Source organism: Anser brachyrhynchus, assembly GCF_964034855.1.
Source record: "Anser brachyrhynchus genome assembly, chromosome: 6".
Lineage (NCBI taxonomy): Eukaryota > Metazoa > Chordata > Aves > Anseriformes > Anatidae > Anser > Anser brachyrhynchus.
The window spans coordinates 26,308,469-26,335,043 of NC_137700.1; the positions used below are offsets into that span (position 1 = coordinate 26,308,469).

At 40.8% G+C, this 26,575-nt stretch overlaps 2 protein-coding genes across 5 annotated transcripts in view; one reads left to right on the forward strand and one right to left on the reverse strand.

Moving 5' to 3' along the window:
- WDFY4 (WDFY family member 4) overlaps nucleotides 1-26,575 on the forward strand; it is a 134,873-nt gene that overhangs the window by 78,632 nt on the left and 29,666 nt on the right. For all 4 annotated transcript variants that reach the window (XM_080596959.1, XM_080596960.1, XM_080596961.1 and 1 more), the window contains 6 exons: nucleotides 37-88; nucleotides 1,345-1,511; nucleotides 11,850-11,998; nucleotides 13,127-13,247; nucleotides 15,563-15,648; nucleotides 17,116-17,178. In XM_080596959.1, the coding sequence (XP_080453085.1) occupies nucleotides 37-88; nucleotides 1,345-1,511; nucleotides 11,850-11,998; nucleotides 13,127-13,247; nucleotides 15,563-15,648; nucleotides 17,116-17,178 (638 nt within the window). The remainder of the gene's footprint in view (nucleotides 1-36; nucleotides 89-1,344; nucleotides 1,512-11,849; nucleotides 11,999-13,126; nucleotides 13,248-15,562; nucleotides 15,649-17,115; nucleotides 17,179-26,575) is intronic.
- Nucleotides 17,185-26,569, reverse strand: LRRC18 (leucine rich repeat containing 18). The gene is made up of 2 exons (XM_080597014.1): nucleotides 22,745-26,569; nucleotides 17,185-18,707 (listed from the first exon to the last, which is right to left on the reverse strand). Exon 2 carries the CDS (start codon nucleotides 18,620-18,622, stop codon nucleotides 17,834-17,836), a length of 789 nt encoding a protein of 262 aa, XP_080453140.1. The 5' UTR covers nucleotides 18,623-18,707; nucleotides 22,745-26,569; the 3' UTR covers nucleotides 17,185-17,833.

Consider the following 26,575-nt stretch of genomic DNA (forward strand, 5'->3'; position numbering starts at 1 on the left):
CATATTCTTCTGTGATCATACCTAGTCTCTTTTCAGGTTCTCCTGCCAAACAGAAATGAAACAACCCCCACTGCTGAAGTGGATTCAGGTAATGATTTAGGGCTAAATTACATTGTGGTAGTGGGTAGATACAAACAGCCAAAGAGAGCTGGAGATAGCGGACAAAGCTCCAGGTCAGAATTTGGTCTAGGTAAAAAACTTAGTGTCAGTGTTCTGGGCTAAAAAAATAAAAAAGTAAATTTGAACATCTGTTAAAAGATTAGCACAATTATTATAGGTGGTATAAATACCTGGTGATAAATGTCTCAGGGAAGTGGTTATAGGAAATGTGAGTTTCCAAGAATGTGGACAGAATAATGGAGAATGTGAGGAAATCTCCAAGAAAATTAACATGTCAAATTTATTTTTCAGTGTTCAAAATGGAGCCAGATTTTTCAAAATATGGTAATTGTCAACATTTTTCATTTTCCAAGGCCAGGCTTTCTGTTACATGAGACATTAAAAGAATGAAAACAACAGACCAGTGAAATATGGTACAGAGGTTGATAGGTTTTCAGAGGGAGGAAAAAATTAAGAAGTTTGAGTTCAGAAATGTCAGCCAAGTCTAAGGCTGTGGATTTCAGCCGTTTGTATGACTGCTCCAAGTCCAGCTTTTAGTGTACATTGTTGGATATAGGCAGTATATTGTTGTATACTTCTTAGCGTGCTAGGGCCCAGGAATCGAGGGAGAATGGAGCCTTTTGTTTAGGCTTGGAACAAGACTGAAGTACTACGTAGTTTCTTCATGGAAGTGATTACAGTCTACTTCAATGAGAAGGAGTAAGAGAAGGCTGATCACTCCTTCCCTAACTGTGTGTACAGTACAAATTCCCCAAACCTGGGGCAAGGTAGGGGCTTGGGCAAGATATGAGTGCGTTATCTCTCCTTGCGTTCTTTTATGATCCTGCTCATTGCATGTTCATGGGAGACTGCTATTTTCAATTCTTCCTAATTTAATCTGAGTATGTAGACAGAGTCTTTTTAAAATTATTTGGTTATCATATGATCGGCCCAACACAGTGCAAAAATGTGAATAAATATGTTTGTTCAGTATGTTTGAATCTTCAGTGATTATAGGGATTTGATTTGAATTATGACTGAATGTGGGGGCCTGGTTTTAGTTGAACTAAGCATCCTTCTTTAGCAGTCACAGATTTTACTTCTCTTGCCTATTTTTTGCTGATCTGCAAAATCTGATAATGCTATTTCCCAAAGTAGAACAGATTGGGTGAAAGTCTAAATTGCAGATTCTTTTGCTGTCATCTGGCTGCCACTAAAACTGCCATCTCTTTCATACTCATATAGGAGAGCTGACGTTAAATGGAGCAGAGAGGGAGATGGATGAGAAAAGATCAGACTGTAACCAGCTAACGTTCTTCCCTGCTCTACATGAAAGTTTCCATTCAGAAGACTTCTTGGAGCTATGTGTGGAGAGACAAGTTATACTGCAGGAGTTTGCAGAGTGTGAAAAGGTAGTAAAGATGAGCTAGAAAATTTTCTCAGGGGAAATGGCTTTTAGAGGGTGAACTGGATGTGGAGGCCTACCTGTTCCTCTCAGTTTTTATTTCAGGTGGACTCAGTCTACAGTAGATATCGATATCTGTCTCTTAGGAGCACTTGCAATTTTCCAGCCTCTGTACAAACTCCTATATAGGCTTACTTTTGAAGAGCATTTAACACTAACTCTTTGAAGTAGCAGCAAAAATTTTGGGCACGTGACCAAGGTATTCTGGTACATGTGAGACAATATTGTCTCAATTTACCTGAGGCATGGCAAATTATACAGACCTGAGATTCCAGCTTCCCTACCTTTACTCATGCCCAGAGCAGTGTCTAGATCCAATTTATTACCTGTGGAAGGTTGTGCTAGATTTATAAATATGCTAGTCCAGTGATGTTTAAAATCTCTTCCTGATGAATACCAGTAAATATTTTTTTGTCCCTTCACGTGCCCTTTTTTTTCTCCACCTCCCCTTGAATGCTGGACAGATTCTTCCCCCTGAAGCCATAGAAACCTCTGCTGCTTCCTATTTGTATGATGCTTCTGTTGTCTCATCTAGTCAAAACTGTGCTGTTACTTCTTGGATGTTGTGCTGGACTGTTTACCCTTCTCCCACATTTCTTCGCAGTGTCTTCTGTGTCTAAGAAAGAGGCAGGTTCAGGAATGCTGTGAGGACAGGAACTGGGGAGTAAATAAGGGTGACTGTTAGCAGGACAGTAACTTCACTCTGGTGTTCTCAATTTAATCCCTTTGCTCAAAAGCTGGCAACCTGCCCTTCACTTCTGGCATACTCCCTGCAATGGTGTCTTTGGGTCAAATCCTTGGTGTTGGATATGCTCTGCACATAGCCATTTCTCCCAGGATTGTGAGATTTTTGTTGCAAAGAGTACACCTGGCCTCATTCTCTGATCTTCTACACTGTACATTTTACTTGCAGTGGCATTGTTCCCCCTGTTGGCCCAGGAGTTAGCATCCCATAGTGGAACCCAAGAGTTAGACTTAAGCATTTAGACTCTGCTGTTACACTGTTGTGTGATGGTTGTATTAGGTATAGAAATAGTTATTTTATTTTTGCCTCAGTATCTTAGCTGAATTTTCTTGGCATTTTGCCAGGGGTCACATTTGTGTTCTCCAGTGTGATGGCTTCCTTAAGCTATTAAAGCTGTTGGTACATTATCTATACAACATACTTCATTCCCCTGCTCCCCCTCCTCTTCCCTGCTCCCACATACCTCTCCAAAGCAGAAGAGTCAGGCATGAATATGTGAGGCATGTTTTCTGTGTGCTGATCTCATTTTGAGCCTTTAGGCTGTCTGTCTCTTCTCCATGTAACTCCGCAGGAAGCCGTCAGAAACGCCAGGCATGCTTTTTCCAGCAGCAGTCACTGTGCTGCCGAGCTGACAGAAGTATTAAAAAAAGCAGTAGGGGGTGACATTAGCTGTCCTGTGCTCACTTAGTGCGCTGCAGTCCTGCCTTGTAAATGGCTGCCTCGTGAGCTGTTTGCACTTTAACCAGGCAACTGGAACCATCTTACCTACTGCACTGCACAGAGAAGTCACTGCGATGCCTTGGCAGCTACTAGATTGATTTCTGGAACACAGGGATAGCTCTAGTCTGGAAAGTGGTCCTTGTTTCATATTGTCACCCTCTGCTATTTTTTCCTGTATTGCCATTAAACAGGCGCCTTTGTACATATTCAGATGTGCAATGGCTTTTTGCAGAAGTAGCAGATCAAATGCTGTTGACATTGTTGGCTCAGAGTCTGTTTTCAGCAAGTTAAATACGGAAAATATTGGTGCAGGTGGGGTATTGTCATGCTAATATAATCTACTCTTTTGTTTTATCCTGCTTGTAAAATAGACTAAAACATTTCTAGGCATTCCTGTGAAATCATTTTAAGTATGGTAGGCTAAGGAAGGAAGTTTCTGAGCATCGCGAAGGTTAGTCACTGAGTGGAGACAAATCACAAGTGGAAGCAGTCATGCTCTGTGTTTGAACAGGACGAAAACCATGACAAGTTCAGCCTTTAGACGTGTTCTTTTCATTGCCTTCTTTTTTTTCCTTTTTCTTTTCTTTCTTTTTTTTTTTTTTTTTTTTAATGCATTAAACTAACCATAGAGGAACATATTTCCCAGATTTCAAAGTCAAACATTCTGAATTTAGGAACTTACAGAGATCAAGAAATTAATACCTGATTTGTGCAACTGTAGCCTTTAACGACATAATCATTTGCTAGTTTCATTTCTTCTGCGCTACCAGTGCATAGGATGGGAAGGTATGTATGTACAAATCCATACCTTCAAAGCAGCATTTAGTTATACTGATCATGTTTTTTCTCCTCCAGCCAGGGACCTTGTAATATATACTGCTTTACCTTCAGCATTCTGCAGCAAGTAGGGATGCTATAGGCCCCACTCATCTTCCTTGCACAGTGGTAACTTATCACTAGAATTGCCAGATGTATGAGGCTGGCTGTGTGCTGTTCTTTTCCCATTTCTTTATGTACCCTGCACCATTTTCCCCGAGACCTCATCAACTTTCAGTGATCTAGATCCAGAAGGCAAAAGTCTTATCTGTGGCACTGGTGAAAAGCAAGATGCAGAGGGTGTTGTGTTTGGCTCTGTGGTGGTACAAAAAGAAGGAAGTGGCTGGTAAAAGGAATTGTACGTGCCCACAGCTTGCCCCCTTGATGAGTCTGGGCACAAGGAATGGAGGTTCAGGGCAGATTTTTGGAAGGCTATAGGAGAACGGTGGGTGGGTAGCTGAGACATTTTGTTGCTTTGCCTCCTACTTTACAGATAGCCCCAGCATGGACCACTTGTGGAAACTAGGCAAAAGGACTGCTCTCGGTGGGCTCAGGCGAACTGTAGCAAAGCAGTGCGTATACAGCCTAAGATTGTATTTTGCTTGGCTTCAGTGTAGGCATGGAAGGAGAGGTAATGTGCATTGTGGGTGATGTTATGCACAATTCCGCAGCTGTGCATGCAAGAGAAAAACTGCAAAATTGTGCAAGAGAAATGCGAATAGGAACCTGTTCTGATCTAATCTATCAGTTTGCCTACCAAAAGCCAGGGCCAGCCCTTTAAATAACCCTGGTTTACCAGCAGAGACAAGAACATTGGATTCGTGTATCTGCAACCTGAGCCCCCAACTGTGAGGTTGCCTCCCTGATCTTTACAAGCCTGAAGCAGTCCTGCCAGGTTGTTAATATGCAGTTAACATGTAGTAGATGAAGAAAGAGTAGAAGGCTTGGGAAATGATTTTCGTGTAGAAACTCTGAATTTTGGAGAAAAATAAAGCTCTGTTTGCCAGCAAGTCATTTGAGACAGTAAGAAATCCAAGCAGCTGGGGTAATGAATCTGAAGTTAACAAGAGGGCATGGCCTAGCAGAAATCTGGGCACAATGCCTTTCCTTAAAGGAGGGGCTGGGAGAGAGCACAGGAGATGCCAAGGACAATAATAGAAGTGGCTAGCATAAATCAGTTAAAGAGGGAGAGGGATCCATTGGCTGGAAGAAAGGAACTGATTAAAGAACGAGTTCAGTTGAAGGAGGGAGCAGCTGTGAGGTTCAGCATCCGGGACAGGCAGGAGCGTGCAGCAGCTCTGCATGCACTTAGTGGAGCCAGTGGTTTTAGGGGCATTGCACAAGCTTCACAGCTGTGTAAGGCACCGAGACAGTTTGTTTTCATGGGAGCACTGTTACAGTTCATCCTAGTTCAAGGATGCAGCAGTTAAGAACTTCACATGTGCTGATGTGCAGCATAAACAGGCACTAGCTGTTGGGATTGAAGCAGGAGAATGGGAAGCCAGGTCTTGGCACAAGTCATTTGGCCTTTCTATGCCTCAGTTTCTCCTCTTTCCTCCCTGCTGCACGAGCAGAGGCTGTAATGGCTGCCCCACTGCAGGAAGCAGTTCTGAGCGTTAATAAAGGTTTTTGATGTGAAACTCTTCTGTGTTCAGCCAGGACTGCATGAAGAAGGACAAGGCTTTACAGGTGATTACTCCTCTGTCTTGTCCTGTCTAGGTTTCTGCTGCAGTGGAGAGACTGCTGGGAGCCCCTTCCCAGCCCATGCTCCTGCATACCCACCCAGCTCAGTCAACGACTGTGCTACTAGGTGCAAAGGGCAGGGTCTGACTCATGCTGTGTCACAAAAAACAAAGTATCTTCAGCCAGTTCTCTGCTTTTCTGCATGTGCTTCTTCACCATGACATTTTGTACTCCTTGGATATGTACTTGTGTCCCCCTTCATATCTGCTTCTGTGTTTTTTTGGTGTTTGCTTTGAAAAATGTCTTTCAGTTGTGAAGCTGTAGCTGCTCCCTGGATCTCTGCAGAGCTCCAGACAAACACCAGGGCCCTGACTGCCACCTCAAGTTAGCACAACTGATGATGCCTTAACAGTTGCTTTCTGTAGAGTGATGTAGCAGGGTATGGCATAGGCAAGCTTTGCTGTGGTTATTCCCGAGAGTCATGGGGAAGGGCATGAACTTAAGTGAACTGACCTAAGGGAAAATTAAAGGGCTCATGTTAGTTTTTGGCAGCATTTTCTGTTTGAGTGGAGCCTGGAGTGAGACAGAGATGTCTGAGTGTGCAAGAGGTATGAGCACAATCCTATTAGAGCTGGCTTCCAGATGCTATCATCAGCTAAAGGATGCCAGCCTCTCAGGCTGGCGATGGGCCGGGACAGATGGCAGCTTTCAGCACAGAAAGCAAGGACAAAGAGCAACACCAGTGCCCATGACCATGTACAGACAGAAACCTTCTTCCACCCCTTTTCTCCTGAATATCTGATATTCTTTCCCTGTAGCATTTGGGAAGTTGTTAAAACCTGGTAAGTGCACACTGAAGGAACAACTCCTGCACATAGGGTTTTTGCTCCAGCAGATTATGGGGGAGAGAGAGAGGAAGGGTGGATAGAGGCTACCTGAAAAAAAGTGTATATGTTGTGGGTCTTCCAAAGCAAAATTGTCACCACAAGGCTTGTTGCTATCTTTCTGGCATTAGAATAGTTTCACTCAAACCCAGGCAGAAGGAATTTGAGCCAATGTTTTTAACAGTTCAGATGGGATCAAACTTGAGCCTAGAGCCCCTACCATGAAAGACTAGGTCAAGTGGATTTAGTTTCCTTTGGTCATTGAGCAGCTGGGGAGAATGAAGCAACCTGTCACTTATTCTTAAGTTGTGATTAATGAGGTGCGTGTGTGACAGTTTCAAAGTAAGATGAGTCTTCAACAACAAGCAAACTAACAAACATTGCAGGAAAGGTCTTGTGAGTGGCATTAAAAGATGGACCTATATGCCTGTCACCATGAAAGCATGCATCTGTTTTCCTAGCAAAAATTTTGAAAGCAACGTATTCTGTTTCATATATTCCTAGTCATTTTAAACTCTGTGGCATTGACCCTACTTTACTGACAGATCCGTTGTAGTTAATACACCCTGATACACAACAGAAAGGACAGAAATAGTATATAACCACAGATTTCATCTCTGAGCAAATAATTAGAGTTGGCTGTGAGTGTTTATAGGGGAATACAAGATGTGGCAATAAAAAGGAAGAAGGGGCTTCAGAATGTCCCTAAGCCACTGGTTGCTGAGAAGATACATAAAGATCAAGAAAGATGCCATACCTAGCATGTTTCTTATACTCTTTCATTAAGCTTCTGCTACTAATAATCAGGATAGTTATTCAGACTGATCTCCAAACTGACTCACGAGTAGCCGTTCTTTTGTCCTCACGTTGTAAAAATGTTGTGCTCAGTAGGGTGTGTGACATGGGTAAGCACGTTCCATTGACATGTTTTTGTGACTTTAATTTCCTTGCATTAGATTTTTCCCTGGAAGGGCAATACTAACACTGCCAGGGTCTCTAGGAATAGATTTAACCTCCTCTGGTGTTTTTGTAAACCTTGTAAAGACTGCTTGCATCTTCAGGAACGTAATTCCTTTGGAAATCTGGCTCCTGAACTCCCAAGCAGGTGTGGTTTTATTGCTGTTTGTTTAAATGCAACTGGATGCCTTTACAAACAGCTCTTCTGAAAAACAAGAGAAAGGGAGAGAAGACATGTGCACACACACACAAAACAACATGCCTTTAGCTTTAATTCCTTTGTACATACGAATGAACAGAGCAATCAAGAGATGCAGAGCTTCAGGCAATACCTTAGAAGGTAATTATTCAATTATTTTATGTCACCTTTGCATCATTGATTAATGATTCCAGTAACTGGTAAACTGGATTCTGTTCTGTTTTGACAGAAAATGAAAGTTTTTATTTAATCTGTGGTAATTTCAAGCTGCCTGGTATTTCAATGCAAGACTTTTAGGTACAAGACTGTCCTGGTGGGGGTTCTCTAGTACACCTCTGTCAGATCTTTATTAGTCACCTGGAAGAAAAATGAACCCTGTTGTCCAAATGAGAAGAACTGACTCAGCCCAAGGGCTCTACTATTTCTAACAGTGCAAATATATTTAATTCTGTTGGGGGTGTTAACACAAAATGAAGAAATGGATTTGGCACCAGTGACTGTTAGTGGTTTGACAGTGCAGAAGGCAGGAATGTACTTGGGCTTAGAGTTTAATAGGCCTTAAAGGGTCTTAAAGGAGAAGTATATGCTCTTTCCCTCTCAAGGCCTGCTAATGTGTCCCAATCCTGCCTTAGGTGGAGTACCATAGTGGTTATTTGTGCCACACCATGTTAGTGATTGCGTGCAGGCCCCCTTCACAGTCCGTGTGCCTCCCAAACACACACACGTGATCTCTGTTATCTCTAGTTTGAATTTTTCACTCTGGCAATGTTTTCAGTACAGCTCTGAGACTGTGGTTTTGTGGTGCTCCTGCTGTGCTGGAAACACTTTCTGAGGCGGACCTCCTCCTTGCACATCGTGCAGCCTTTATCCAGGATAAAGGTCCAGGAATTGTAGGTAGAGTTTGACCACTGTCACCTGCTGCAATTTATCTAGGCTGTCAGCTGCAGGTTTTCTAAGGTTTTCAACCAATCTCATGGCTCTGCCTGGGTCTTCCCTGCTAACCGTTCTTGACTTGTCTCTGCTGTTTTCCAGCAGCAGCTTTGCCTGCTGCCCTGTGCTGGCCAGCATGTGGTTTTATGCCATGCATACAGACAAAGGGGTCTCACTGGAGTGCTTTACCTGACTGCTCTATCTATATGGCTAAGAGTCTACCTGCTGTGCCTCGTGTCTTACACTGGTATTCAGATTAGTATAAGCTGTAAACAGGACAGCTGGATTCACATGAGTGCTTTTAGCTTTATTGGCATGTTAGTCCTACTCCAAACTGCACAATTTTGGGACTTACCCAGCTGCTTCCCAAGCTTCACCCTACACGCTTTTCAGTTCCATATTTCTGGTTTGAATTGTCCCATATCCCTATTCCTGTAGGCTCTTTGCTCTTCCCTATTCATATTCCACATTAAGAGGGTTAAAGACGTAAGTCATATTTGCCTTTGTTTTCCTTTGCTGTTTTTCTTACTACCTTTCTGCTCCCTTTTTGCTCTGCCTTTTTCTCCCTGCCCATTCCCCTTTACCCATGCTTACCTGCCTAGATCTACTTGAGAATCTCCTTTCTTATTACAACACTTCCGTCTGTCCCTGCCTTCTGCTGTCTGCTGAGAGTCCCATGATAGCCATATATGCAACTGAACAAAATAAATAAAATTTAAAAAGCAGCAGAGTTAGAGTGAAATTGGTCAAACGGCTCTTTGATGTGGATCAGAGTGCTGGATTTGCTGAGGCAGATTTCTTAGAAGTCTGGATTTCAACTTTGTGTCCATTTAGCTATTTTATGCAACTGCCTGATGTTTCATTATTCAGTTACCTTCCATTTGGGAAGAAGCAATCTTTCTGCTATTTAATTACTTCAGGAAGCCCTGTGGTTCACTAATGTGAGCAGAATTCCCCAGCACTCTCAGTGCAAGCATACATACCTCTAACCACGTAATGGCCTGCGCACACGTGGGTACGGTTCAGAGAGTTCTGTGGTGGCATATCCCTGCGGAGACAGGCATTCCTGTGGGATATGTGGGAGAGGTGACTGGAAATGCTAGATTCCTCTTAAAAATAATTTGGAGTGGAAGGAGGAAGAGAGTGAGGGGATTTTCATCAAAAATTGCACACAGTAATCTTCCAAAGTTGTTGGTTTTACCCCAGAATGTAACCAACCTTCTGTTCCCATCCAAGTGATTTTAAAATGAAACCCCTCCATTTTGTTGGTGAAAAGAATCGCTTTTCAGTAAAAATAAAATAAAATGTTGAAGCAAGGTTTTATTTGAATTATTAATGAATTTATTTATTATTGATGTCAATTTTAAATATTGATCAAAATAGTAATCACCCTTTTGAATTCTTGCATCTTTCCACTTCATACTGTTTTCATTCTGTACTGAATTTTAAAACAGAAAACTTCTAATAGTTTCACCAAGTTATGCTGGCATCCAAGACTGAAAGCTTATATAGCTGTGCAGGTCTGTTTCAGCTGACCTGAGTCAGCCCATTCTGCGATGGAGGCAAGGAAGACTGTAGGTTTGCTTCCAGAAATAGTGTACAATAGGAACAAAGGCAGAAAGCCAGTTGAAACGTGCAGACTCTAGAGAAGCAAACCTACTCTATATATTTTTATTATAGTGATATTGAGACTTCATATGATTTTCTAGAACCCCTGCTATTTCTGGGTCATTTTTGCATGTGCAAAAAATTAATACAGGACCCTAGTTCTGGTGAAGTTTGGTAGAGGTAAGAGTATTGAGATTGTAAGAATAAACTGCTTTGTGCTACTTCCCATGCTTGTCAATCCGTTCTCTCAAAAACATTGCAATAGATTTCTGAGCCAGCAAAGTTCTTGTTATGTAAATACTTCTCAGATTTAATCCTTTTTTAGTGTATAATGCAGTATTAGGATTTTAAAGTTTGGGGAATTTCACAGTTTTGTAGTATTATGAAGGGATTTTCAAGGGTTTTTCACCTGTGAGTAGGCTAATAGGATGGTGACTAGCTTCTGCATCCTTTCTTGGGAATGTAGAAGATGCCAGCTCAAAGTTCATGTCCAAACCTGGAATAGCAGTGAGTTGGCCTTGATCATCCTCCCAGTTAACTCTGCTAGTCAGTAGACTGTTTGCTTTTCTTGAACTGAGTATATGTAGAAGATTGAATCAACACACAAGAAGAACAAGGAGCATCTTGCCTCTAAATGTTAGGAAAATTCCTTTCAATGAAGTACTGCTTGATTTAAAATCAGAACTTGTTCTTAAGTTTCTCACAACCCACATAATTTTTCAATTCATTAGGCTCTTCTAGTCTATCTGTTGGTCTGTTGTGTTTTTTTTATTATATTTTTTTTTCTGCACCATCTCAGCCATAAAAATTGTTCCAGATGAGTCTTTTTTTCTCCATCAAAAGTGGTCAAATCCCAAGAAAACTTTCTATGAACTGGCATATATACTGAAGAACTATTTTGTTGAAAAATTCCCAACACATCTAAATTGTGGGTTAGAAATTCCTCCATTTTTAAGGCCCAAGTTAGATTGCTCAGGAGTAAGAAAAAGGAGGTGAATCTTAGGGATGCCAAGGAAGGTGTGTTTTTTGTTTTTGATTGTTTTGTTTTTACTATTCCAGAATGTCTAACTAAATCTTTATTTTAAAGCAGCTAGAATCATAGACTCATATATTTTGACTGGTATCCTGTATAATATAGGAAGGCAAAATGCTAATGCAAGGAGTTTTGTTACTCAGATTTGGAGAGATAAATACCAAAAATATTAGATCCTTTCCTTGCTTTTGCTCCTTGGAATCAATTTGGAGGATTTTTTCAAGTGTAGATTTCATTTTCAAAAGTATTTGCCTTTTCTCTGCATTGTAAATATATATTTGTTATATGCCACTGTTCTTATGCATGATGCTGTGTAAGTCACTCTTTCCCCAGCGCTTCAACTCTCTGTCTTTGTAGAGTCACTGTTGCTGACAAGGCTTTGCAGTGCTGACTTCCACATTTGTAAGCCCCTTATGTTCTATAGTGATGTTGTTAAATACAGCCCCAGATAGACGGGGAAGGGGCAGAGTTACTGGGGGGGGGGGGGGGGGGGGTGGGAAGAACATCAGACTTTGCCACTACTAGTGCCAGAGAGGCATGCACTGTCAATCACGTGGTGACTTTGTGGCAGCATCTGTATAGATTTGCCAATCAAGAGGGCAGCTGTTTTGGTACAAATATGTCATTCTGCATCATTGGGTTTTGCTCCCTGCTGTCCCTGTCTCTTGTGTTACCCACTCCTGGCTTTGTTACGCTTACTTCCATACTAGGTTACTTTCAAGTGCTCTGTGGCAGTTGTGCAGGGACATACAGCTTTGGAAGGAGTGCTGCTCTTTGGCAAAGAGCACTTCTACATCTGCGAGTGCTTTGTATTATCCCCTCTAGAAGAGGTCTACTGTACACGACACTGCTTGTCCAGGTGAGTCATTCTTTCCTCCCAGAGATCTGCTTTGTTAACTACAGAATTGACACATGCAGCCCTAGATTTCTCACAGACTTTGGGGGATTTCAAAAACAATATTAGCACAGCAAGAAGTTTGCCATTGTTTCCATATTTGCAGAATTGTTTAACCTAATTCACTGTAGATGCTTGTCCATAGTCTTTGGAGGTACATTAAGGACTCCCAACTCCAACAGATGGAGATGGTGAGCAGTCTAACACATTTCTTTTTTTTTCAATTCTTTTAAAGTGTTGTTAATGTTCCTTTCTGGCTGGCTCCCATCTTTTATTCATATGGAATAGTCGTTACAAGAGCCTTTCACTTCATTGTCTAATAAGTTTTTGCTTGTTTCTCCAAGACAGAGAGAATCATAATTAATATTTGGCACAATGCTATCATCTTTGACTCATGATTTATTGATACTGATCAATATTGAAAATGAGTCTGTTAGACTTAGCTCTTTGCTCATACTGTGTGTTCATGTGCAAAGCCCAGTGGGACAGTGAGTAACTCAGTGTTTTTATTCCATGACTGTCTGTCTGCTCTGCATCCGATTCTTACTAAGTCCAATAACAGTCAATCTGATCAGGTGACTTACATATCGATTGGACTGAATCTGATAAAATGACTTGGGTTGATTTTTTTTTTATGGGACTTGCTGTGGGATAGATTGTAGATATCAGTTGTAGTACATGTACATACCTAAAGTAATAATGAATTAAATGCTTAATTATTAGTTCCAATTATTAGCTGTTTATAGCAGCAGTATGTCCACATGATGCTTGTCTTTGACACACCGAACTCCTTTCATTGCTACTTTTTAGACTTAACTGTGTGCAAAACATTGCTGTCTGCGTATTTGCATACATTAAAATAATTACAAATCTACCCTCAGCCTCCACAAGTTGTTGTTTTTTTTATTAAGTACTAGTACAGAATCTTCCTTCAGTATTTGCCTTTATCTTTGATTCATCTATACCTCAGCTGATCATGCTATCTCTTAATATTTTTATTTTTCTTTAGAAAGAGGACTTGCCATGTTCAAAAAGGTTTTTCTGATCTTCTTTGTTTGAAATTCATTTTTCTTATTTCTCCTTTTTTCACAGCATCAGTGATCCATTCATTTTCAACTTATGTCATAAAGATCATGCAGTGGGAGACCAGGTGTGTTCCCGTTACTTGTATCATGATATAAAAGAGATTCGTCTGATGCGCTTCCTTCTGCAGGTAGGAACTAACATGCCTGGTCATTCGAATGAAAGCTGCAGCATCAGTAATGGCATGTAATTGAAAACTACTTACATAATTTTCACTAATTCTGCTGAGATTTCTTTCAGAAAAAAACCACCCTCACTGGAGTGGTAGGCCCATTAGTTGTTAGGCTGATAATGTTCTTTACGGTTTATCTCAGTATTTTTGAAAATAAGTCTTGAAGTCCTGTTTTGATTGAAGATCTCAGTAAGTGTCTAATTTTTCAGTAATAGTTCCCATATACCAGTGGAGGTGGACATAAGTGGGCTACAAGTGTGTGTCACTTACCTACCCCGAGCCTCTTGGAGTAACTTGTGCATATGAGTCAGTATCTGAATCATAATGCAGCCTTTAGCTGTGTTACCCAGAACTTACTCATTACCAGTGGCTTGGTACCCTTTTAGCTTTGTCTGGTTTAGGTAAGCTTATGATGAGAATCACGGAAGAAGCGTAGCTAGACCTCCTTGCAACATCAGAGCCTGTATTTTGCTTTAGAGCATTTTGGTACAGTCTAAAGAGTAATGTACAGGTATTGTTTGACAAAAATACAGTGTTTTGAAACAGCCATAAACAAGTACCTGTTCGTTTAGTCCATTTTTGGAAGGTAGTTCAACAGAAAAGTAGGAAATCATTCAGAAAATTTGAAAACTGAGAGAATGGTGCTGATTAATGTCTTAAGTCATGCAGTATGGCACTCATCCTTGTTTTATTTTATATTTAATTATGTATGCAAAATGGACAATTTTAGTAGATCAGACCTGATTCAGGGCATGTTATATCTCAGTGGTTAGGTCACTCTCCAAGCATGTACAGGAATGTTAAATCTTGCTCTGAGTAACTGCATGAAGGTTATTTTCTTACATCATTGATGAGCAACCAGAGTAACAGAACTGTCACCTCTTCCTCCATTTTGTGAATAAATTCAGAGTTGCCAGTGGAATCTTGCTTTCTTCTCATGTATTTGTATGCCTTTGGACTTTTTAAAACGTGAAATGGAAATGTTTTGTGTGACTTAAAGTGAAAAAATGGAGATGAGTAAAAGTAGTCATTGAATGAGCCTCGGACAAAAAAAGGGGTGGTGGGAGGGGGAGGATATAGGTGGTTCTGTGTGTGTGGTTTTTTTTTTTTCAGTTGTTGTTTTGTGTGTGGTTTTATTATTATTTGTTTCTATTAATGACCTGAAAATTCAGTCATCTGTAGCACTCTCAAATTCTTGCACCAGGACCCAATGCCAAAAATTGCTCTAAAAAAAAATAGTACAGAAGAAAGAAGAAAGCTAATTCTTTGTGCTTTCCCTAGAGAACAGGTGGATCAGTTGTTTAGGCAGCAGCAAAGCAGCAGAGAGCTGATGTCCTATTCGTGCACATAGCCAAGCTAAGAGCAACACACTGTGAAACCACACAGCCTGATTCTGTAATGGCCACACTTTGAGCAGACTTGGTTTGGAAAACCAAGATTCAGATCCAACGCTTCAAGCTGTTTATTGTCATAGCAGCTCTCACATTGCCTTTCTGCTTTATACTTAATTTATGAAACATGTATGGGCTGTTGCCATTTAGTTATCTTCTCAGGTTTGTATTACACCTGCCATATTTGGACTGAAACTCACGTCTGGGTTCCTAGACACTACGCATCATTTGTAGTTATACTTGACTGGCTTTGGTGGGGTGGAAAAGGGACTGATCACTGAGTAAATTACAGGTTTATATGCAAATGCCCAACATAATGTGTGTGAGGACATGGTGGAAAAAGAGGCTGAAGGTTTCAATTTTGCTTATTTAAAGCTTCAGTAAGAAATGTCAAACTTTCCTTACTCCTCCATTTCTAAACTAAAATTGTTTGGTTACTTCCATCGAGATCACTATTCATTGAGGAAGTAGTACATGTGCTGTTTGAAAGGGGCTCTTATTTAGCGTCTCCCCTTCATGTGATTGTCTTCCTCAACTATTTAGAAGTTAATGCGACTAGTCTAATGTTAATCACACTGAGATTTCAAGACAAAAATGCTTCAGAAGTGGCAGGAGGTGGTGGTTGATAAAACCAATATCTGGAGCTTGGTTTTGCTTCGCAGGAGCATTTGCACTCTTGGTCTTCCCAGTATGACCACTCCTACAGTTGGAGAAATTGGGAATATTAGGCCTATTTTGCTATGCTTCACACTTAATACCAAGTCAAGGCCTTTTTTTTTTTTTTTTTAAAGGCCTTAAGAATTGGGCAGGCCATAGTGGACTCCTTGCAGCACTAGGATTAGCTCTGCAATTCTTCAAACTGTAAATGATTTACCTTTCCAGGAGATCGCCTTGGAAATATTCTTCAAAAATGGCTACTCCAGATTTCTTGTATTCCATGACAACGACCGAAATAAGATATTTAAGAGGTAATCACTACTTCATAATATCATATGAACACGCAGGTTACACTCTTTGTCTATAGTCCCTGTTTATCCCAGCTTCAGATGTCTGTCTTTGTGCTGCCCCAGGGGCTCTTTCTTCAGTTCCAGCTCTTGTTCTTTAATGGATTAGACATAAAGCTATGAAAATTTCCTTTTGCTGACTTGTGAATTCTTTGGAGCATTATATTGCCATTGATTTGTCAAGGGGACTAATGCATTTGTAAAGCTCTTCTAGCACCCAGCGGTGTGTTGTGGTATACGTCCCTGTATCCCAGGGAATTGCAATCTCACTGAGATCAGAAAGCTGCCTCTGCCTCACTTTACGGTACTGTGGGAAAGAAGGCTTCTTCCTTCTTTATTCCAACACACAAAGTACCATTACATGTTTTAGGAATAAACTGATTTTGTATCAGTATTTTGTAGTCTGACTCTGATTTTGTATCCTTAGTGTGGTGTTAAATTTTAACAATAGAATTTTCATATAGGAAAGACTTTTTTTCCTTACATGCTTTTTTTTTATGGAATTTGTCTGTAAGAATACAAAGTGATATACACTTTTTCTTGCCTTTTTTTCCCCTTCACTGCAGTTTGGGCCATTACATTAGATTCACTTTCACTGTTCTTTATGCAGGAAAAATACCTCAGTATGTAGTATTTCCTTTGGTAAATTCTGCAGCCTGGACTGAGGACTGTTACTGTTAATTTCTAAGTAATCATAGAATTTCCTTGTGCTCCTGAAATCACTGAACAGTTTCTAATGGAGAATTGCTTAAAAAGCCAATAAAGATTTATCCACTTTTGCTTTCTAAACTGGCTGCCTAGTGTGGCTACTTAGAATTACCAGATCCTGCTCCAGAGCCAGCCACTTTGTTCAGTGCTTACCTTTGCTGTCTCTTAGCTCTGAGATGCATCTCTTGAGGTTGTCTTGCTGAGACAGTTGAGGATAATGTTTTCATCCTCAGCTGACTGTCTTGCCGCTTGGGGGCAGGTACTAAACCTATGTATCTCAGGGGCTTTATATCTGATACAGTAAACCCCCAGTGATGGTAAACAGGAATGACTGAGACATGAGTTGGTATTCCTTTCTGCCTTTTTTGCCAAGAGGCTGGTAAATGTCTGAGAGGGTTCTCTTTCTCTGGGTTTAATTAATACCATCTTAAACCACCTGATCATAAAGTGTAGCCCTGTATATCAATTCAAGGCCCTATCTGGGAAACAAACTTTTTATCCAGCCTATAGGCACTTTCTTAACATTACATGTATGCTTTTGCTGTATTGTCTCACAGTTTTGTTGTGGGTAGGTGAAATACTGTGACACCCTTCAGGAGGAAAGTTGCTGTTAGAATATGACATTATTTAATAGATCATATGTATATAAAATTATATATGCATATATAATGTGTAAAGATAACTGTTTAAATGATTGTAATATTATCTTTCATATCTCTGTAGATTTTGCTCTTTCCAACCTGCTTTGAAGTCAAAGGGGGTAACAGAAGACTCCCTGAATATAAGGTAAAACCCAGGGAACATTGGATAACAGTAGATAACAAATGCAACTGTGTGAATAAGTCTTACCTTAAAAAAATGCATCTAGAAACTTACCTGTTTGTTCCCCCTATTTTAAAGACTCAAATGTGTCCCCAGAATTCTGAAAAGCATTCCAGTGTACAGCATCCACAATATGAAGGCAAGAGGAACGTGCTAAGTAGCTGACTGTGCATATTTAATAATTATTACCTCCTTAATATGACTTTATTGGTAAAGTCTACACAGATGGTTACTGTGGGAAAGAGAGTCAGTGTGGTGAGGTTAGAGAGGTAATCCATAATGTTTCTACATAATGGCCTCTTTATTGCATGTTTAGAGCAGACAGTGACTGATGTGCACACAGACGTTTTGGCATGTTATAGTAATTGCGCAGTGGAGATTCCAACTTGATGTCCCTCTGTTTTACCACTGCAGGAAAAGAAAGCTTTCTTCCAATGGGAGGTGACAGAGCATGTTCTGTGCTGACCTTGAGTTACTTAGTTTTAGAGACTATTCAGATCTGGTTCTAAAACTGGGTATCTTTAAATGAAGAGAACTGCAGAAAAAGGGAGGAGGACAGCTTTTTTATTAGTTTTCGCTGGATTGTATGGGATGTGGCCTGTGGAGGGCTTGGTAGATTTCAGGGATCTTCACCTTTTAATCTCCATTGCTCTTGGTTATCCTTCGCAGTGGAATTTGGCGTAAGGAGTAAAGGGAAGCTGAGCTCCTTTGAGGGGCTGGGTATTATGTTCTTTAACTTGTTCATCTTGTCCTTCTCATCCTGACATGTCTTCAGGCAGGAACAGCACAGGTCTTTCTCTTGTACTAAGTAAAGCGTTTCTATGCGTTTGATGGGGTCAACACACTCTTCTTTTTTTATTGAATCAGGGAAAGGGTTTCTTTCTGCATTCAGTTTCTTGAGCTTGGGGAGCTTTCTCACACTGTTTGGGATGGTGGTCAGTAAGTTGTCAAAGAGACCTAATTCCTTCAGTTCCTGCAGGGCCCCAAGGCTGGTGGGGATGCATTCAAGACAGTTCAAGCCCAGGTTGAGAAAGCGAAGGTTCTTGAGAAGGTTCAACTCCTCTGGCAGACTTTTAGTTGTCAGCTTGTTATTGCAAATATTCAGGTAGAAAAGGTTCTGTAGTGTACCTATTGTCTTGGGCAGCTCTTCGAGCTGATTACTGTGCAGGTCCAGCCAGCGCAGTTTCTGGAACTTCTCGATGCTGTTTGGGATCTTTTTTAGCATGTTTCTGCTCAAATCAAGCTCATCCACATCAGCCAGTTTCAGAATGCACTTGGGAAAGGTGGTGATACCCATCTTGCTTAAGTCAAGACGGCGCCCTCCATCATAAGAGATTCTGATGGAATTTTTGGCAATTTTCAAGGTAATTTTTTTCCCTTTTGGTCCTTTTGCTTTCCCCTTGGCCATATTTCTTCAGAGAGGGAAACACACCAGAATCTGGATGAAGTGTGGGAATCCCAGCAAAGACTTTGAAACCAGTGGCTGTGACTTCCTAAATAAAAACAAAATAATGACTTAGTCATGAATTAACATGTGACCACAAGACTCTTCAGAAGTTGTTTTTTATTTTAAGGCTCAGGACTTTTCAACCCTGGGGCTGCAGCTCTAAAAGGTTTTCTTGAAAGAGGTATTTTGAGTAGGTAAAATTCTAATTATTAAAAATGTTATCTTATTTCATCATAACACTTGCATTGCACTATGCAGCAATATAAGTATTACAAGATGAAATTAGAAATATTTTAAGTGGGAGAAACTTGCTGTCTTTCATCCCTAGGTTCAGGTTTGAGCCCAGCACGTAATGAAACTGAACAAAATGTGTTGTTATCCATTCACTGTTTGAGGACCTGGCTGAAATGTACGGGTCTCAATTCAGCCCTTGAGGACTGCATTAAAAGAAGCCATCCAAAATTGTACTTATTCTATCAGACCAATGGGTTGCCTTCTTTTCAGGTCTGGCCTCTGAGGATAGGTTGGTTAAACGTCCTGTTTAATGGACCTGAGACTTGAAAACTGAAATGTTTAAAATGAATGATTAAAGGTTTTTGTTTGTTTGTTTGTTTTTCTGCAACTGGGACCTCAGAAGCTTAGTGGGCTCCCAGGTTTGCCAGGGCTGCTTGCAGTTCACACATTTTCTGCAGGGCAGACTGAACAGGGAGGGGTCAGTGTCTGTGCTGCTTTATGTTAAACAAGACCTCAGTTAAGTGTCTCTGCGCTCTCAAGGACAGACTGTGGATATTCTAACCTTGTCTTTCCAGACATGCAGTGGGATAGATGAACTCCCGTGGTGATGGTGCCCTGCCCTCAAAAAATATATGTAGGTGTTCTGGTCAGAATTCTGGTTATTACTGATGCTAAGCACATGCTATGTGCTTTGAATTGAGGCCTGCATGAGTAGTAGTCCACTGTAGTCTTATGGTTGGTGACCTGTCTGTATAATTGAAGGTCATCAAATACAGCCAATAGTTAGAGCTAGTGACAAAATATCCCCTAGAAATGGACGACAATGTCTCTATCAGCCAGAGAGCTGAGAGGAGCATGGGTTAGACTGGCTAATCACAGGGATGGTCTGGGTGCTCTGACATTTAGTTGTGAAGAGACAAATCACAGCTTTGATGAATGATTGCAACAAAATATGGATTTGTCTACAATACATTTCCATATTAGAAAGACTTCATTACAAACCCTTCAGGCTTTTTGGCTACTCATTAATCATGTGCAAATACATGATGGGGAAGCTGAGGCTACAACTATGGTATTCAGCTCCTTTCAATTACATGCCATAGCCAAAAATGATGCAAAAACAAGGGAGATCTCTGCCAGTTACTGTCTGTCCTCCTGGGAGCTCTGTAATGAGGCAAGTGCTTCTAGAAGCATCACAGTGGGGTCGGTCTTGCCCTGAGGGTATGTTCCAAAATTGAATCTTTCTGTTATTTATAAAAAGACTTAAACACAGTTAAATCTTTTACACCCACATGTTTCTGTCTCTCACCAGTAATTACAGGGTTATATTACTGTTATATCTCAAGGCCTCTCACCTTTTGCTATGTTTAATCTTACAGTGCTCCAAGGGCAGTATCTATGCTATTCCTTCCATAGTGTAGACTGGGAACTGAAGCGCAGAAATACTCTACTATGGAAAATTATGCAATTCTCCATCTTTGTGGATGTTAGCTTAAATAATTTGACCAGGATTGTGCAGGAAGTTCTGGAGACCAAAACAATAGGTTGTTTTAATCACAATTCTCATATTTTAAGGAGTTGATGGAAAAAGATTTCAGGTTAACTGCCTTACACTTTGGCGGGAAATACACAATTTTTTTCTAAATTCAAAATGTTAATCTTTTTAAATATTTTTTAAAACATCTTTAAAACTCTCAGAAAACATTTTGTTCAGTTTCTATTGATTTTTTTTTCTGTAACTTTTCACTGAAAATCCAGGGGAAGGGGATGGGAGGATTGCTCTCCTTGATCCCAAACAGTTTAATTTAAATAGATAAATAAAATCAGCCTTTTGCGCAGCTCTCTTAATGCTGGTTCCCAGTCCTGGTATTACTCTGTGCTGTGTGTACCTGTGAACACTAGAGGGAGTCTGGTGCAGAAGATTGAATGCTGAAGGTAGGAGGCTGGTAAGAAGTAGCAGTACAATTTAACCTTTTGGGTACTTCTCTGTCAATGACCCTTTGCTGACTTGTTATAAAATTTGAACCTAGGCCCTTCAGGCTTTTAGAAGTCCAGACAGATTATTAATTTTCCTGAAGACAGATCACTTAGTATGATGCATGGCGTAATGCCCCAGATTTTAAAATGATTTAACTAAAAATCCAACTAAAAGAGACATGACCCAAGTAAAAATCCTACCTTGGACCTCTAAGATGTACTCATCAGGAAAACATGTGTCCCTGCAGTGTGCTGACACTTTCTAAGGGCTATTTCCTTTGGGTTAAAAGTAGTATTCAGGTTTCAAATGTATTAAAAAAACAAAAAAAAGTTATTTTCATTCCTGGAGACAGGGATTAGCATTACAGTTCTGCAGGAACACTGCAGCGCACCAGACAGCTTGAAGGGTATGAATAGCTCTCTTGTCTCTGTATGCTTGTAAACTAATTATCAGTGTTTCGCAGGGCTGTAGCTGGAGATAATGGAGCTTACTTAGCCGTGTCTCATTTTCTTTAGCTCCACATAAGAAGGCTCCAGTTCTGTAGCCACTGGTATTAAAAATTCAGGAATTGCAGGAGCCCTCCTTGCTGTAAATTTTAATTATGCCTGTTCAATCTCATGCTCACAGTGCATCTCCGGTGCTAGCAGACAGAAAGGTACATGTGTGCCCCACTGCCTAAGAAATGGTGGTGCCAAGAGGAAACTCTACTTGTAGTTTTCTCTAGACTCTGACACTCCGAGCTGCTGGCAGGCCTTTGCCCAAGGATGAGGGTGCTGCATTTCTAGGTTGATAAGCTTTTGGTAAAGAAGATCTTGACCGGGAAACTCTTTCCCTTTATATCCATACCTGGCAAAGTCTTTGGTCTGGATTGGACTTTTAAAAGCCTAGAGCTTTAGGAATGTTTCACAGGTCCAGAGCTTTGAGGCTGACCTGACAGAGAAACTACGAGAAAATCTACGTCTATTGTATCACACTGCCTGTGGTGCTTTGTGTTGCTGGGAACAGACCTTGAGCGTCAGGACTAGGGCTGTGAGCCTAGGACTGTGAGGCAAGGAAGGCTTGCACAGGGCCCTGCCATGACCCACTGTAGCTTAGGCCTGCCCTAAGAAGGAGATCCAGTGCTGGAAGAATACAGATTAGGACCCTGGTACACAATCGTCCGCCTGAACCTTTCTCTTTCCTTTCTCAGCCTAGTGCTGGCAGGAAGAGACAGGCCTTCTGTCCGTGACACTGGGGGTTTCAAGATCTCCTCTGTGGTTCTCCCTGTTCTCTTCCTTCCCTAGGTTGCTGCTTCCTACTTCACTGCACCCAAAGCTGAACAGAACCATCCTGATCCCTTCTTAAACTAGACTGTGAAGAAAGTTTTCTCTCTCTCCCCTCACTCTGGAAGTCTGCATGTTGCAGAGTGGGCTTGCCTGGTCCAGCAGCACTGCTCTGGGATCAGGAGGTCAGCGAGGTGACGTGTTCCAGCTCTACGGAGATACTTTCGTGTACAATTTAAAACCTGCATTCATACAGTGAATGATTTTACATGAAGCCAAGCAGTTCTAACCAGGGGAGGATTTTATTTCCTTGCTTACAAGCCTGTTACCACTTTTTTGTTGTTGGATACGACCTATTGTGGAAGAGAGATTAATTCACTGACTATCTTAGATGTAGTCTCTTGCTAACAGGCTGTTTTAGACTAAATTCTACCATGAACAAATAGATACTGGGGGATTTCTTTCTTTCTTACTTTTCTAGATGACTTCAGAGCCACTGTGCTATCACACAGTGCAAGGTCACTTATAAAACCAATGCCCACCAAGGATAAACAAAAATATTCTCATCTCAGCAATTCTGTCAGGCTGCCCCCCTGCATGAGGTCTTACCGGCTAGCAGCTAGGAGGACTTTAAAAGCCAAGGTACAGATGTCACAAGCTGATAGTATTTTTCAGTAGTGTGGGATGAGCCTTCATGGTCTGTTACCGTGCAGTTGTCCTCTGGTCTGCTCTTCCTTGAGTAATGAGTCAGTTTTTCAGCTTGTAAAACAGGAGAGCGCCGGACAATTTCCTTTCAGAGGCCTGTAAATACTGAATCGTACTTCCTTGAAGGAAAATGGCAGCCCTTCAAGGAACTGTTGTGTATGTGAGTGTTGAGGGGAAGAGAGTGGTAAAAAGGACTTCCCCAGCTACAGTGCCTCTATTCAATTCTCTGTCCACAGCCTGTGAAACTTTTGTTCCTAAGCAACAGCAGTGCCAGGTCCTTGGAGATCATTAGCATAATGTTTGGTTCCAGCATGCAAGTTCAAGCTGGAGGGAAAAGAGCTGAACTGCATGTAGTGCCTGGAAATGTTAGATTTCAAATTATGCAGAAAGAAAAAGCATCTGGACCTGGTTAGAGGCTGTTCATCAGCTTTGTTGCCTTAGCTGTCCATTTTAGTCATTTGGCTATTTCATTTTACTTGGCTGTAGCACAGTGTGAAATGCCTGCATGTTTATGTTTGAACTCACAACGTTTGTGATACCATCCTTAGGACATACCAGACTGCATAGATACAGACTAGGAGGAGGTTTGTCCAGCAGTGCAGTGAAGAGAGGCTATGAGCTGCAGTTTATGTTTGTCTATCTGGGACCCTTCAAAAGTGCAGCTGTTGCAACGATTTTCTCTTGTGCCATGTGAATTAACTAGATTTTGTCTTTGTGGCTGCAGCTACCAAGCTCTTGCTTTTAGTAACTGGTTGCAATAATTTCAAAATATCTGGAGAAAAAGAATTATTGAAGAGAAATGGGCTTGTGTACCACCCATGGCCAAGAAGTACACAGAAATTATTTACTCAGTGTCCTACAGAAATGCCTATTGTTCTCAACTGTAGAGAAGAAATGGTGTGGTCCTACTGTAATATGTCTGTGTATTCTTGCTCTGTGCTACAAGAACAGAAGGTAAACTGGTACAATCAGATAAAGAGGGCCCTGCACCTTTGTTCAAAAGTAAACTAACCCAAGACTTCTGAGATTTGAGAGACTGGATTGCTTCACAGGGAAAGATGGTGTTAGAATAGTTTAGAATAGAATAGAATAGTTTTGGAGGGGACCTACAGAGATCATCAGTCCAACTGACAGACCACTAAAGGGCTGACTAAAAGTTAATGATGTTATTAAGGGCACTATCCAAATGCCTCTCAAACACTGACAGGCATGGGGCATCAACCACCTTGCTTGGAAGCCTGTTCCAGTGTTTGACAACCCTCACAGTAAAGAAATATTTCTTAATATCTAGTCCCTGTTAACCTCTGATTACGTTGTTTAATAATAAGGCTTGGACCTAGAATGTGGTTTGCCATGAAGGAGATTTTCATAATATTTTTCCTAATTGCAGACATTCTTTAAGGAAGCTGGGTTTTAGGAGAGCCTTGGCTCTGGGCACTGTTTTGTAGACTTCAGAAGTCTTGAGGATGGAAGACAAAAAGAAAATGGGAAGTAGCATTGGGAAATCTAAGACCCCAATGAAGTTTATTAGAATTTTAGTTTTAATTTCATTGGGGGCAAAATCTTATCCTTTGAGATTGTCTCATCTGCAGTGAATCTTCAAATGGGTTGAGGTTCACCTGTCTCTAGCAAATGGAGGGCGCTTGCTATCACAAGAGTGAGATCATAGTCTGATGTTAATGGAAAAAAGGGATTAATAAATCACTTACACATACTGTAGCCAATGATCATCATTAGTACATATGCTTATATTGTGCTATGGCTAGTGCCCTACAAATACGTTATAGATTTAGATATGAGTGGATATGTGAGTACTTCTGTTGGGTTCACATAACTTCACTTTCTCTTGAAGTTTAGTTATTTACATTTAAGAAGCACTTTCCTATTTCTTTTTCAAACCAGACTTTCGTTTATTTATTTCTAAATGCACTTACGGTGGTTGGATAGCTGTTGTGGTTGGATAGCTGTTGATCTACTTCGAGCTTTTGCTGAGCTTCACCTAATGCAATTAATGGATGGGACCACTGGGAGTTGACAAAGGAGATCTTGGGACTTGGAGGGGGAGCATCCTGTCTGGACCCCTGAGACCCAGAAGGGTGGCTCTTTCAGGGAGGATGACTACACTTAGCCTTGTGTGTTTTTATGAGGTGTTGAACACATCTGCCTCTCTGTTATATAGAAGCTTCCACTGAGAGACATTTGTTTTGGCTCTTGCGGAGTCCTTATTAGTGGGCTAGGGCGTGTGACAAACTAAGATAATGGTTCATGAGGGGTTGTTTACAAGAATTTACTACTGCACATTCAGTAAAACTGTAATGATCATAGACAATGATGGTGTTTTATTTAGGTCTTTGAGGCTGCTTTAAGACTAGCTTTGTAAACTTCTAGTGTGATCCAGTACAGAGCACAAGAATGCAAAATAACAGCTAGTTATTCCTGTAGCAGTTTTATAATCTATGGCTGAACTGATTGCTTTAAGCTTCAGGAAGTTAGTAACTTCGTCTCTGAACAGACACCTTAGGGTTAGTGTAGAGCTATATACTCAAAGGGAAAAGCATCTTCTACCACTTATGTCGTATCATGCCATTAACCCTGTTTACTTTGGCAGGTCAAAAGTTTCTTTAATCCAGAAGCTGTCACTTGACTCAGTTTGGTCTCTTGCAGTAGACATGAGCAAATCTGTAGTCTTCAGATACTGACATACCTGGTTCAGTGTAGTTGAAATGTTACTTCTGTTTGCACAGACCTTTGACTCTTTCACCTTTTCAAGTGAATTTCTCTGTTTAGTATCTGCCTTCGTCTGGTTTGTTTTTATTTAAAGTTTCAGTAAAAGTTGCTCTGTATTTTGAGAACAAAGAAAGGGCAGAAAGAAAACTATTTACTCTTGTTTTGTTTTTGTTTTTTAAAATTTTTAAAAACAAAAGACTCCACCCTACTTTATCAGAACTACATCCATTTAAAAGTGTTTTATACACAAAGAATATCTTTCATATGGAGACTAAGACACCTTTGTTTTCAAGCTACTGTTTTCAAAAAGCATCAGAAAGATACGAGCTTTCAAGAATAAGGCTTCAGAATACAGACAGCCTTAATGGTACCTGTCACTAGTGTGCTAGCTCTGCAGTGGGATGCAAATGAGATCACTGAGAGTTCAGCAGGATGGCTTGTCTCAGAACAGCTGAGAAGGTTACTATCCCCCACTGTCCCTCTGCTTCTGCTGCAGGGTTGCTTTCTCTCCCTGTTAGTCAGCTTCTAAATTTTTTCAGCTTACTATTTGTCATTACTGCCACCATTTGCAGTGATATCTTAAGGCAAACAGAATTCATCTTCCACACCACTACCCTAATTTCTCTTTTTCTCTATTAAATATCATACTTCAGGTGGTGCTTCATTCAGGAGCAGGCTAGTAAGTAGCTTAGCCCTCCTTGTATAGGTAGGGAGAGTGACTGCCAGTGACAATCTCATCAGTAATCTGAAGCTGGCCAGCCATGTTCTGGCCAGACAGAACCTTGCCACCTACTGAAAGCAGTAATAAAACTTTGATCCTGCAGCACTAACCTATTGACACTCTCTGATTTTGGAATGATTTGGTCAATGCTGAAACCTCAATATTCCTTAGTGTTGGTGTTCTCTTGTTTCCATGGGATGATAGCAGGGGCTCAGGGAGCACAAGCATTAATGTATTGACTTTCTCTTATTGTTCTGAAGCAATTATTTCAATCAAATGTCTGTTCC

Excerpts from the sequence above, each read along its gene's own strand:
- LRRC18 (XM_080597014.1), bottom strand. The coding sequence starts at position 18,622 with ATGGCCAAGGGGAAAGCAAAAGGACCAAAAGGGAAAAAAATTACCTTG.